Source organism: Gambusia affinis, linkage group LG11 (assembly GCF_019740435.1).
Source record: "Gambusia affinis linkage group LG11, SWU_Gaff_1.0, whole genome shotgun sequence".
In the NCBI taxonomy this organism is placed as follows: Eukaryota; Metazoa; Chordata; class Actinopteri; order Cyprinodontiformes; family Poeciliidae; genus Gambusia; species Gambusia affinis.
In genome coordinates, this window is record NC_057878.1 from 18,179,795 (window position 1) to 18,194,380 (window position 14,586).

At 39.6% G+C, this 14,586-nt stretch overlaps 1 protein-coding gene across 4 annotated transcripts in view; it reads left to right on the plus strand.

Annotated features, from left to right (window-relative positions):
• The window catches only part of igf2bp2a (insulin-like growth factor 2 mRNA binding protein 2a), a 59,441-nt gene extending 48,471 nt beyond the window's left edge, over positions 1-10,970 (plus strand). For 2 of the 4 annotated variants that reach the window (XM_044132580.1, XM_044132583.1), the window contains 9 exons: positions 2,794-2,916; positions 5,440-5,575; positions 7,345-7,494; positions 7,908-7,976; positions 8,657-8,779; positions 9,173-9,247; positions 9,394-9,525; positions 9,826-9,939; positions 10,519-10,970. In XM_044132580.1, the coding sequence (XP_043988515.1) occupies positions 2,794-2,916; positions 5,440-5,575; positions 7,345-7,494; positions 7,908-7,976; positions 8,657-8,779; positions 9,173-9,247; positions 9,394-9,525; positions 9,826-9,939; positions 10,519-10,617 (1,021 nt within the window). In that variant the 3' untranslated portion in view covers positions 10,618-10,970. Of the gene's footprint in view, positions 1-2,793; positions 2,917-5,439; positions 5,576-7,344; positions 7,495-7,907; positions 7,977-8,650; positions 8,780-9,172; positions 9,248-9,393; positions 9,526-9,825; positions 9,940-10,518 lie in introns of all 4 variants that reach the window. The other 2 variants (XM_044132579.1, XM_044132582.1) reach the window with 2 other exon arrangements.
• The last annotated feature ends 3,616 nt before the right edge of the window (positions 10,971-14,586 follow it).

Below are 14,586 nucleotides of genomic sequence, written 5' to 3' on the forward strand. Positions count from 1 at the left end.
TTGGCCAAAAGAGTTCTATCTTATTTCATTTATCGATTCATTTTTTTCTTAATTTATGCGTTTATTAAAGATGTTATTATTTGATAGATTTACTTCTTTGTTTATTTTGACCTACGTTGTATTTCGTTGTTGTTAACATTTATCTAACTTCAGCTGTCCTCTAATTTAAAGATATAACAACGATGTCACAATTCCTTAAAATACGCAGTTTTTATTTGACATACAGATAAAAAAGAATTTTACAGTCGGCATACTTTTCTGAATGTTGTAATAGAAAAAAATAACCAGTGTTCATTAAGTCTGGGTATTGATGCTGTAAGGTATTATTATTATTATTATTATTATTATTATTATTATTATTATTATTATTATTATTATTATTATTATTGTTCTTATTATTATTACTATACTCAAAGTGAAAGCAAAGGAGTTTCAGTGTTTGAGTTGGTGTAACCCACCTCGATCAGTCAAGCTCTAATCCAGCCTTCAAAAGTGCCTTCAATGACGCCCACACCTCTGACATAAGTCAACAAAGGGACAGCGAGTGCCTTGCCTGGGTGCCACACCTGCAGGATTAAAACTGGTCGCCCCTGGCTTCCTGCGCCCTGTGATTTCACTCAGCCTTAACACACTGAAACTGAAACCACAAAACCCACACATCTGCCATTCCCTCTCACTTCACCCCTAACTAATGTCAGCCTGCAGCATAGATCTGTATTTGCAGATCGCAGCCCCCCGGCTCTGAAGACGCGCCACGTCTGAGAGCCAGCCCTGATGAAACCCCCAGCATCTGGCCACCCTCCACCACACCCCGCCACAACCCTGATTCACATTCACACCCTGTAATTGGCACACAAAGCAGAAATGCATATAATGCAGAAGTTGGACTCCTCCTTTTCCTGTAAATGATCATGCATGCCATCTGCTCCCATCAGAGGCAGATGTGGTGAAATTATACTTTGTTTGAACCTTTAAAAGTGATGACTTTTTGCAGTTAATATTTTGTCAACACTAACAGAGCACAGGAAGCTTTTTATTGTCTAATTGCAGATATATTATCTTCATATTTGCAGAAGAAAATATATGTTTGGCCTTATATATAAAATTATCCAAGCAAAATTGTGCATTTTTCTCATCCTGCATCTTTACTCCGCAATAGCTGAATGTTATTTCAAAATAATAATTATCCGTACGAAACACAACAGAAAATGTGACTCACCTCCCATTGCTTTCAAATTACATGGAAAAAAATCCTCTAGAAAAATATGAATCATCTGATTCGAAGTATTATTTTTCTATCTATTTTCTATCCTAACGGGGTTTTTTTTCTGGTCTTCAATTTGGTTTGGGTTACCTCAAATTACCTCCAATTCAGTGGTTTCTGTAGGTTTGTTTCTTTAGACTCATGCTGGAAAGTTATTCTGAAGAAGTACATAAACTAACTGAGTTCTGCTTCTCTGGTAAAAAGTAGGAAATGTTTTATAGTAAAGAATGCAAGAACTGTAGTCAAATCAAATCAAATTGCTTTGTTGTTTTTAATACCCTAAAACAACAAACCATTTCAGACGAAAAGGCTTGTTGTTGTCTGAGGGATTTTCTCAGTTGCACTTTCTTGTTTGTTTTGAACTTTTGATCACAAAGGAATTCTTATTGAAATCAAATTGAATCAAAAACCAATTCCAGGAAAACTTTCAGCTTCCTTTCCACAACACACCAAATGTGATGTGAAAACATTTAATGGATAATATTTACTAAATGGGCTGTGTTTGTTTCTTTGATAAGGTAAAACTCTTTGCTCCCCCTGCCTACAGACCAGGGGTGTCCAGAGTAAAGCTTAGGGGTAATTTATTGTATCTCAGAAGGATTTCATGCAGCCCTGATTGGCTGATCAACTATAGTAAATTGGACAACAGACGTTACTCCAAATTACTTGTAACGCTGGATAAATACAGCAAGAATTTTGTTTTTTTTGATAAAACATTTCGCAGATGAAAATAGACCAAAAAAAGGAAAAGAAAACTGAAAGGGTTGTGTAGAAGAAATTGGTTTCACAAACATCCAAGAGTTTTTTCAGATAGACATTGAATTATATTATCTATAAGTTAGAAAAATCAAAATATTTAATTCAGATATTGTGCATTTATTTTATTGCTGACCAGCTAAAACGAAACAAGAAAAAAAATGCACTCGTAATAATAATAAATAAAAAAAATTAAAAGTAAAATGTAAACTTGAGAAATTCAGCTTTATAATTTCAAAAACTGTTTAAACGCACCGGAAGTTTTTTTGTCTTTATTTCTGATTTCCTTTAATATTATTTAGAAAACAAGATTCCTAAGTAAGAGTAGAAATAGATCAATTCTAGTACAATTTGCTTTGTGCTCTGGAGAAACTCTTAATTGCATCTAAAGCATTTTCATGTAGCCTCAAAACTTGTCATTTAAACACTTAAAAATTCAAGCAAAGGAAGCGGAATAGCAGCCCAAAAATATTTTTTGACCTTCCAACAGAGGTTGCCGTCCTGTAAATACAGCATTAGCTAAATCACTAGACAGCTACAGGAATCTATATGAGCTACATCTGATCTGCTTCTTATGAATGTCTCTGGAAACATAAAGACATCAATCATTTAGCTGATTTATCAGAAAACGTCCTGTGCTTACAGCAGCATTTGCTACGAGGCAGCTGCCCACATTCCACAACATTCCTCACACCCTCGCTGAGGTGTCAGCGACACTCAGTGGAGCCACTCATCGCAACTAACCTTTTATTTGTGTGTGTGTGTGTCGGTAGGACAGAGGAGATCCCTCTGAAAATCCTGGCCCACAACAGCCTGGTGGGCCGACTGATTGGGAAGGAGGGCCGCAACCTGAAGAAGATCGAGGAGGAGACAGGGACCAAGATAACCATCTCCTCGTAAGTCAGTCGCTGGGCGCTCAATCATTTACATGTCGCCACAGGCTGATGAATAATTAAAACGACGGCTCTCGGATTGATTGAAAAAGTTTATGACTTGAGAAGAAAAAAAATCTTGTTATGAATGTAAGGCAGAAATTTAAAGACCGACTTTAAATGCAGAATCTCTTTCAGCTGCGGATGGCAGGATGGATCAGGTTTATTTAATGCTACGATGTTCAATAATATGAAGGATGCTAATGAAGGAATACTGTACATCTTTGAAATTTTCGTGGAAGCTACATCAGTGAAATTCCAAACTTTTTCAGCATTGTGATCACTTTCTCTGACCCACTCTCTACTTTTTCCAAACAAACAAATAAAAAACTAATAATAAAATTATAGAAAGTTAGAAATAATGTTTAAATTCTTTTCCACCCTAATTTTATTTCTGTGCGGTTCTGTCCGACTCATCCTGTGTGCCACAGTCTGCTGGGGAGATAAACGTCTCTTCATTCAGACTCACACAGGAGCAATAAAGGAACTGAATGAACATCCTAAAGTCGTATATCACTGCCGCATCTGCAAGCTCATTGAAACGCTTTGCCCGAGTTGACGCTCTTCAGGTGGAAAGTGCCAAATCACTTCCGTGCTCTCAGTATTAAAGCCACGCAATATCTTTAAACCTCAGCGATCTGCGACACTGACCCAGGGAGATGCAAACACAGCCAGGTGCACAAAGATGAGCTTACTCACTCTTTGTGTCAATGGCATCACACTGAATACCTGCGAAGGTAAACTTGGCGGTAAAAAACAGAACATTTTGAGCATCCAGTCCAGCATGACATGCGGGTCCCTCTGTAGGAGCAGGAATCGCATCCTGCTATGCTGAACCACAACACATTGCGTATAGATAGACTTGATGCTGCTTTAGCCAACTGAGAAACAGGATTTTCTGTTTCATGGAGCCACAGCCTCCTCCCTGGATGTTTCTTTTATTTTCTTTTTCTATGTTGTTCCACCTAACTGAGTAGTTAAAAGTGAAAATGTGTAAAGCTGATTACGGCTCCCTTTCCCCAGAATATGAGTGAAGAGGTGATTACGCTCCATTTGACTGAGAGTGCTCAACCTGCTCTGAGAAACAGATGGAGATCCTTTTGGGCAAACTGGTGATTCTGTGAAGCATCCTCTGTTTTTCTAAAGGAAAATGGACTGAAAAGTGTAAATTGCTGTATAAAACTCAGGCGAATCGTTTTATGGAGCCGTAACTTTGATGAGTACTTTCCAAGAAACTGTCTAAAAAGGGATATTCTACTAAGCTTGCAGTCGCTGGAAAGGTAAGAGTGAAAGAGGGAGGATTGATTTTGTTGGATGTACGATGGTTTTCTTCACTCAAAGTTTTTTTGTGAACATTTTTGTCTTTATTAGCTGTAAAAAGCAGAAACCGTTCACTTCAATGTGCTTGCGCTTTCCAAGCGCTGCAGGTTTTAGTCGGATGGATGATCTGTTTTTCTCTTTCTTGTGCGTGTTGCAGTGCTGCCGTTCCCAGGCTGACCTTGCCTCACTCGTTGTTTTAAGACTCATTTCACACAATGTTTCACAGAAAGCTTGTTTTACTCATCCTGCAGAGGCTTCGGCCTGAGAAGAGAGCTGGAAAATGTCTTCCCGACTTGTCTCCCGAGCGGCTTTGAAAACAAACGGGAAAAAAAAAAACTCCGTTATGTCAGCAGGGCTATCTTAGTTATGGCTAGTGGACTACAAATTGCGTATGTGTGAGCTTAAACTTGTAAACAGAAATTGTGCCAACAACCCGATCCAAGCAGGTCTGGGAAGAATCCTGGCAAAGTATTTGCTTTGAAAGCATTCAACCATGAGCTTCAGTGTATTTTGTTGGTAATTTTGGTTTTATCTCAACCCAGAACAGCGGCTAATTGTGAACTGAAAGTAAAGATTTAAGAAAATAAGAATCTGAAAAGTATACGGTGGAACATTTTTTGCCCATTATTCTTTCCAGTGTAACTTAAATTCATTTGTAATGAGATTAAATGACACGCAGGCTGACTCTACTTATTAATTAGCAAACTTCTGCAGGCAATTAAGTTCTCTGGTGTGTCAGAGTAAATGTGCCTGTATACAAATGCACACCACATTTTTCAAATCTGTATCTGTGAAAAATGTTGAAGCCTTTTATCCTTTTTATTCCACTTCACAATCATGCACAACTTTATGTTGGTCTGTCTCAGAAAATCCCAACAAAATACACTGAGGTTTGGGATTTTCTTGCTATAAAACGCGAAAGGCACAAATACTTTTGCAAATCTCTGCTTTTCTGGGGGGGTGTTAATATTATGCAAGCAGATGTAAAAACATCAACACCTAAATACATATCTCAGCTAAAGTGTTGCTTGAATGCATTTAAATTGAATTTTTAAAATAAGCATGTTTAAATATCTGAGTTTTAGTAAAAAAATTATGCAGAAAGAAATTGAATATGAGTAATCCTAAATTTTCTCTTGTGATTTGCGTGTGCGCTCTGTGTTTCAGGTTACAAGACTTAACCATTTACAACCCTGAGAGGACCATCACGGTGAAGGGAAGCTTGGAGGCTTGTTGTAAAGCCGAGGCGGAGATCATGAAGAAGCTGAGGGAAGCCTACGAGAACGATATCGCTGCTATAAATGTAAGTCCTCTGCGCTGTTTCTGTGCCGTTCTTGTGGTGATTATGACCGTCAGGTGACTCATACAGACTGACAGGTGAGCGGCGGAAAGGACTGGGGGTTTGACCGCAGGACCATATTAGCTTCCCCCGTAGTGTGTTACCGCCAGCATTAGTAAGGCCCGCTCTGTAAACAGATAACAGTAAACGATCGCTGAATAGCTCATTAAGTGAGCTGAGTGTTTGAGTGCAGCCTGTCTCCGTGCCTCTGACTCACACTCCCTTCCCCGCTGTGTGTGTCTGTGTCCCTGCTGTAACACACCGCGTTTCCCAGCATCCATCTGATATCTGCAGGCCGCTCTTTCGCCTGGCTCCTCTTTCACACCAGCCCTGTGACATCATAAGCCGCTGGGGTCAAGCCTCGGACGAAGAGGAACAGCGGGAATGTCACGCACTGCGTGCTCTCTGCTGCACCGCTGATGAGCATGAAGGGAGTGGATGACCATGACTCTCATCAAGAGCAACAGCTGGAGCTCCTGGAGATGCACATGATTTCTGTTTTAAGCTACTTTTATCAAGTGTGTCAGTTCAGCTGGTTCTCCACTGTTGTTATTGCTTTAGTATTAAATTATCACCAGGAAGTATCACTCAGAGACTACATCCCTCTGGGTTGGTTTCGTTTCTGTCGCGTTGAGCTGTGAGCGGAGTGGGCCATCTAGAGGGAATCTTTCGATATTACAAAGAACATTCAGGAATGAAGGGCGACAGAGGAAACTGGAGGTTTTGTCATGACCCCGGAAACAACAGCAGCTGACTTGGCTTTGAGGGCAGAGCTGTTTTCAGGATTTTTGGGGGAATCGGTTTGGAAAAGCTCAGGTGTTTATGACTGGTTCAAACAATTATAGGCAAATGAAACCCTCTTGTAAAATTCATTTGTCTCAGAAGTTATCAGAAGCTTAAAAAACTGTAGCCATGTTATTATTTTCCAAAATTGTTTAAAGATATTGTAATGTCAGTGTGTGTAAACATTTGAATGTAAAGAAAGTAATTAAAACAATCTCACTTTCTCTTAATTTATTCATTTACTAATTTGTGATATTTGGCAAATCAAAACAATTTTGGTAAGTCTGACTTAACACAGTGAAGGTTTAGTCTGATTTTAATGACAGTGAGAAAATTATCATTATTTTTTTTTACTTTACAGTTTTTTCCCTTTGGGGACTCTGGCTTCCTCATGCCAGCCTTAAACATGCTTGTTAGGTTAATTGGCCTATGGATGAGTGTGTGCATGTGTGGTTGTTTTTGTTCCTGTGATTCACTGGTAACCTGTGCACAGTGTACCCTGTCTCTTGCTCATTGACTGCTGGAGATAAGCACCAGCCAAGATAGATTTGATCTTTGCAGCTGCTTATGTTTTGGAAATTTTAATCTTTGTCTTTTTTATTTCCTGCGTCATCAACAGTTTTATCTCCAGAACACTCAGCAGTGGTATAAGATACACAGAAATTAACTTTGTTTCTGTGGCTACACCCATTATTCCACCATTACATGTTCTTACAAATAAAAATCTAATTTTCACCCCAGCAGTAGATCGGTTATATTGGCCATTGAAAGGGAGATTTTTGGAGTTGCTAGCTGCTGTATGTTGGTGATGTCCTCCCAAGGCAAGGTCAATTAGGCATTTCAGAGATGTAAAGTCCTTGTTAACAGCTAAGACTTTCACTAAGCTTTGTCTTAAACAAGGGAAAGAGAACAGTTCCATTAATTAAATCCAAATCATTCTTCATTTGCAGCAACAAGCTAACTTGATCCCAGGCTTAAACCTGAACGCTCTGGGCATCTTCTCCTCTGGTCTGCCGGTGCTGCCCCCTGCTGCTGCTGCTGCTGCTGGACCACGTGGTGCAATGCCCCCTGTTGCACCAGCAGGATACAACCCATTCTTAGTGAGTCCTCTTCTTTTTTCTTTCCTCTGAACTGCCATTTATGCCTTACGTGCCGTTTTGGATTAGTTTTGTCTGTGTTTGCAGGACAATCCAAACCATGTTCTCCTTGAAGTGCTTTTAGAGACAACAGTATAGTGTTGACTCAGGTCTTCCTGCGTGATGTAGTTTGAAACAAGCAGAATTCCCCCATCTTATTTTGATATGAGTCAGTATGTGTGCGAAACAAAGTCTCCACTCATTTCCCAGTGTAAGTGGCGTGAGACAGTGCACGGGAATGCATGAGTGTGCTTCACGGTCAAAATGATGAGTTTACTGTGAGTGTGCGCCCTGAAGTCTCCCCCCCAATAATTAGCCCAGTTTGTGTTTGCGTGGGTGTTAACGTGCCATCTGATGGGGCTGTTTGTCACTTCCAGAGTCACTCTTCACATCTCAGTGGCCTGTACGGGGTTCCTTCAGCAAGTGCCATGCCCCACCAGCACTCAGTATGTTCCCTCTGCTCTGCACACCATTCACTGCGGCCTCAGTCACCTAGGACTATCTGAAGTTTACTCACTGCTGTGTGTCAGGTTACAAAACACATGTGACAGAAATACAGACGGTAAAGGAGTTTCCACTCTTCAGTCCACTTCTGAATGGCTGATAAATAAATAAATAATACACAATTAGAATAACCCAGGCTTAAATTTGGCCCAGATGCTGTAGTATGATCTTAAAAAAAGGTTGTTTTGTTTCTTATACCTCATTCATATAAGAGGGGAATTAAATGACCTTTTTTCCATTGAAGAGAGTTCTGCAAATTTACAGTAACTGATGTAAATAATAGGCCATTGCAGCTTCTCAGTAAGCCTTTTGTATAAGGGAGAGATGGTAGATCTGCTGTTTTCCATCGCATCGTCACTAAAACATCACAAATATTTCTGGTGGGGGACTTTTCAGTCTGGAATTATACTGTGGTTTGTCAAAATTCACTTTAAAAACCTCAATGCATGAGCAATTACCACACTAGGAAAGGATAATCATAAATTAATCACAGTTAATAGGAAATGTTTCATTCAGAGAGTTCCCTTTTCCTTTTCGCATTTCCTGATGAGTTGAGACAAAATTTTTGTGCTTCTTAAAGTTAATTGTTCCCTGCGTTGTGGTTCTTCTTTCTCTGGTTCAGCAACAGGCTCCAGAACAGGAGGTCGTCTACCTCTTTATTCCCACTCAGGCAGTCGGGGCCCTGATAGGCAAGAAGGGCCAGCACATCAAACAACTCGCCCATTTTGCAGGAGCTTCCATCAAGGTGGGTCTTTTCGCATCACTCATTCTTTGACCTTCAGCAACAAATAACATTCAGAGTGGCTTTAATCATCGGTTCACGCTGGAGTCCTCAAACATAAGCTAAACGTGCCATGCATTTTTAAAAGGCCAGTCATTAAGCGGACATTATTAAGTCGCAACTGATTGCCATGTGAGTCAGCAGCACTTGGCTGACCGCAGTCTGGGCGGCTTTTGTGATTAAACGGCAGATGACTCAAAAATTGGACACTTCAGATAATATAACCAGAGGCAATTCATTTATTTAAATTTTTTATACTGCATGCTTTGAATTTATGTTTAAATTATTTTTGAATATTTGTCAGATGATTGGGTATTTAAGCGCTTCCTGTGAAAACATATGAATGTTTCTTGACAGATTGCCCCAGCCGAGAGCCCAGATGTTGCTGAGAGGATGGTTATTATTACTGGAACTCCTGAGGCTCAGTTTAAGGTAAAAACACCAACTCAGTGTGATTCAATCATCAAGGAAATTTGGAACATTTTTGCATGATTGGCATTCATGACCCATGCAGTGAACTGTTGTTGTCCCCACTTTCCCCAGTCTCTCCTTGCCTCATACCCTCCTTTATATTCCAGGCCCAAGGTCGGATATTTGGGAAGCTGAAAGAGGAGAACTTCTTCTCAGGAAAGGAGGAGGTCAAACTGGAGACGCACATCAAGGTTCCCTCAACCGCAGCTGGCAGAGTCATTGGCAAAGGTGGCAAGACGGTGAGCACACTCTTTGTTATTCAAGAGAAATTCTATTTACACTATGAAACACATTTCAACTTCACATATCACATTTTGTGTGTTTCAGTCAGAAGTTTATGGGGCAATAAGAACCCAACAAACATCCTCAAAAGAATGTTTCCAAAAAATATCTAATGTCTAAAGCTAGCATCACATGTCCAGCGCATGATGAGATCTGTAAATGTTTATGACCAAGACAATGTCTGTGTTTAGTAAGTGAGCCTGCAGGTGAAATCTGATCCAGGATCTTAATCTGTGTCGATGCATGATGTGTTTCAGGTTAACGAGCTGCAGAACCTGACGAGTGCAGAGGTCATTGTACCGCGGGACCAAACTCCTGACGAGAACGACGAGGTCTTTGTGAAAATCAGCGGGCATTTCTTCGCCAGCCAGGTACACAGAAACCCATCCAGCACAGAATTAAAGATTGTTGTTTTCGGGCATCTCTGGATTTTCTTCCAGGTGATTTAATTTGTCTTTGGAGCCAAATTTGTTTCTCTAAAAGTTGAGAGAGAAAAAAAGAAGTTCAATCAACCAGAGCTTGAGCTTTAATGTATTTAAATGTAGTAAATTTAAATACATGTATTTAATGTATTTTGATTTATTTGATAAGGAGTCAAATAAATCAAAATTAAAAACCTACTTTTAAGTTGAGTTAAAGGGTCAGCAATATGTTTCTATAGTGATGTGCAACAGTATTAATTCGCAATGAAATTGTTTATAATTTATGAAGAGTTTCTAGGGCTCATATTTTCTGAAGGCTTCCATATAGCTCATATTCTTCTAACTGTGTCTAAACTAAAATATACATTCGTGTGCTTGGTTCAGGTTTTTAAATGAGACAAAAAACCGTTCAGTGCTCTCACATCGCTACGAGACAATGATCCATATCCAGCTTCGGACGGGAATTCTGCATCTTGTTTCACGTTTTGCACACACGTCACTCTCACCTGTTCCCGTTTCCTCCGGCAGACTGCACAGAGGAAGATCCGGGAGATCATTCAGCAGGTCAAACAGCAGGAACAGAAGCACCAGCAGGGCGCTGCCGTGTCACCGCACCACTCCAAGTGACCCAGCCAGGCGGCTCCAGTGGGCACCAGCCAATGAATGTAGCCCTCCCAAACGGACAGAGACTGACCCAGACTGAGGCCGAGGCCAAGGGCGACGCGCGGAGCAGACCAGCAGCGGCGGCACCGGGATCAAAACCAAAGAACTTCGCTACGGGGGGAAACAAGTGAGAGCCAAAGGCTGAGGGCATTGTGTGCACTGCCAGCCCTGTGAGAGCAGACAGAGTGGGAGAAAATGGACTGATACAATAAAAGAAAAACAAAAAAAAGACCAAAAAAAAGAAAAAGGAAAAGAGAAGTTTAAATAGCATAAAATTTGGGAAATAATGTCTTATGAGTAAAAAACAAAACAAAAACACACACAGGAAATGATATGTTGCCCTGCATAACGTTATCTCTTTTTAGTTGGACTAACATAGGCCTAAACAGATCGAACAAATAAACCTATTAACATGAGTGCACACAAGGCATTTTGGATTGACGGTGTGAGTTAGAGCAAGAGCGAGTGGCAGAGAGAGCGACTCCTCTTTGTGAGAATATCCTTAGCAGTATTAATGCAGAGTAGAGACATACATTGATACACACTGAGAGTATGCACTGTTTTTTTTTGTTTGTTTGTTTGTTTTTCTTCTTTTATCAGAATGACAGAACAACCTGGTCCAGTTTTAAATGTGTTAGCTGGTTCAGGAGATTGAACTGAGTTGGCCATAGAGAGCGATCGACTTCATCCCGTTTTGTTTGCTGAATTTAAAACCCCTGAAAGTAAATCTGATGAATGGTTCTGAGTCTTTGTAACAAGCCTGTGTGTGTGCCAACGCAAAAGATAACGTCCCCTTCCCGGCATCCCTCACTGTCATTTATCATGCTTTGCTCTCTTTTTTTTTCTCTAATCAATTCTTTCTTTTCCACTAATTTCTGTTTCGTTGCTCTCATCTGGCATTGCGTTCTTAATAGGTTCCTTGTTTTTGTTCCTTGTTTTTGTTCCTTGTTTTTTTTTTTTTCTTTTGTAGCCATTTTGAAACATTGAACTGAACTGACTGCCACTTTCTTTTTTGCTAAAGACAGGTGAAATGAGATTTAATCGTATCACTCTCCCATGCTGTGCAGCGATGTCTAAAACAGTCCATATATATATATATATATGTATATATATATATATATATATACATATATATATATATATATATATATGCAAGGCATTGACGATCATAGAAAAAGAAAATTTACGTCTTAAAGAAGCGGCGCACCTTAGCTAATGAGCAGGTAATCATTTGTTTTGAATGTGCACTGTCACACGCTTGGCCTTAAGGGGACGTCACAAGGGCCAACACACGATGGCAGAGAGCCCGGACAGAGGGGACAGCGTTAGGGTGGGAGGGCGAAAACATGTTTCGTTTTAGAGAATAGGCATGGGCCGGTAAATAAAAACGCTGCGGTATCATAGTATTTAAACAGAAATTTTATATAAAAATGTATGACATAATCTCGCTATTGTTATTCATTAAAATCCACAAAGCAGCTACTAAAATACTGTATAGTTATTACTACAGCTTTATGAAATGTTATCTACACCATAGATTTAATACTATGTTTCTAAATGGAATTATGCAAAAGACTACAATAAATAGCCACTAAATTTAGTTGTAGTTTTCAAGTAAACAAGTGGGGAAGGGGAGGATGCAGGGCTACTTAATCCTCTGAACAGCCAGAGAAAACTCAGGTAAAATTATTATTTTCTCTGGCATGTTATTAAAAAGACTTTAAAGAAGACTCTTTGGGTGGAGCTTCTAACTGAGTGAAGAACACTTAAAGTTAGTAAATGTTGGAATCAGTGAAGTGTTTAGTTCTTCACAATTGATTTAGTTTTTAAAGTTTTTAAAAGCGATTTGAAAAGAAACTATTTTTGTCAAAGTGTTCATTTTGGCTGCGAGAGAAAGCAATCAGATAACAGAATGGCTTTATAGAGCACAGCACAGTTTGTAATATTTTATCCTTTTGAGCTTTAACCTCTGTTGGCTTCGCAAATGCTGAGAGCTTTTTAAAAGTCTTTGAGTGAAGATAAGGATCCATATTCACATGGTGACTGCTGCTTCTGTGATGCCACCAAAATGTCAAGTCTGCTCCCAATTAGTACCGGTATTTTAACATGATAATTATAGAAATTATTAAGAAATAATACTGTATTTAATCGCATTTTTCTCAGGACCCCAATTTCTTGCAGACCCCTAGCAACAGATGCACAGACTACACCAGCAAAGACGATGCAAAAGAATGTATTGAGTGCTGCACGACTTCAAGCCTGCAGCATCGACTCTGCGCAAAACATGTTGCTATTAGGATTAAGACCAGAGCTAACAATATCTATAGCAGTCCATAACAGAGGAAGTAAAGGGGCTCAGAGCCACATTAATTCAGTCTATGTCAGACCTGACTGTTTAGGTTGCATTTGTGCATTTAATGGATTCAGTCATCAATCAAATCAAGTGTCTTTACTTATAGAACTTTGCTTAATTTATCAGATAACTGATAAAAAGCAATCAATCGAGACTATTAAGTGAATTAATTTAGATAGCCATTTTTAAATCATATATTTCTTCTCTAGTATAAGTAATTAATGACAACTCATGGCAACAACATTAGAAAAAGTTATTTTTAATGTAAAGGAGAAATCAGAAATGGCTAAAATCGATATCAGCAGGTCAAGGCTTTACAAAAATCAGCCTCAAAATCTGGGTCGGCCCGTCTCTAGTAGGAACAAAAGGTTTTATCAATTTTTAATTGTTAGCTTCTTACAATCCTGCTATATGTTCATGCAGATAACTGGCCCATGCCTATTGGAGGTTGGGAGTCTAGGGGCGGGGCTTGGCACCGTACGACCTGTGGTACACACACAACCGCAAACGTGACCGCATCCACGTTTGGCTTTAACCCTCTCTTTGTCAGGGAGCTTTCTAAACAAACAGCATGACAGCTGTGAATGTACAATATGCAGCCTTTTTTTTAGAACACATCACTCCTGTCGTGTCCAGTAGGCCGGCCCAGCCACACAGATTGTCACCCTCTCGTTCATTCTCTTTCCTCCCCTACATCGGAGTTTTGGATAAAAAAATTAAAAAAAAGTAATTGCTGGTGGCCGGCCGCCTCTATAAACCCTCTGGACTCGCAGGTCATGGTGTCCTTTTGTGCTTTACTTTGGAGAGACTGTGGAAGCTTGTTGCCTTATTTTGTCACCTCTCAAACATCACCCATCAGCTTCATCTTCCAGACGCAAGGTTATTGCCAATACGCACAGCTTCCTCCGTGTGTGTCTGTGTGTGTGTGCGTGCACGTACGTCTGTGTGTGTATGTATATATATATAAAAGCAGAGTAATATTTATGAATCTATTTTTTCCTATTTTGTGATGAAATCTATTGATAAGAAACAAAAAAAAGAAAAGTCCTCTTCTGTTTTTCTTTCCCTCCCTCATTGGGATACTGCCATATTATTTTGAAGGGAAGTGTTTATTTTCTTGAAAACTAAGACTATGAAAAATAATATAATAATAAATGATAAAAACCTGAAAAAATAGGAGACAAGTCAAGTGAACCACGGCGTTAACTTTGGTTGGGATGTGAACAGTGCGCATGTCAGTATTGTGATCTACCTCAGGCTTCAGGGTACCTCAGTCCAATTTTTCATTTTCCCCCTTTTTTTTCCACATTTTGTATGCCTTGTTAACTGATCATTTTCAGCATTTAATTTTTTTTTTTTTTTTATGAAAAAGATCTGTACACCGTCAGGTGCAGCCGACTAGTGAAACTTTGCAAAACAATACTCTGTTGGACTGTGTTTGCCTGGACGCCATGCAACCTCTAAAGTCCAATTTGTTCGAAAAGAATGAGGTGTGAGATTTTTAAGGATAGATACCCGAGACATCGTGGGTAAGAAAGAAAGATACAAATCAGAAAGAAACTAACCAACTATACCTCCTG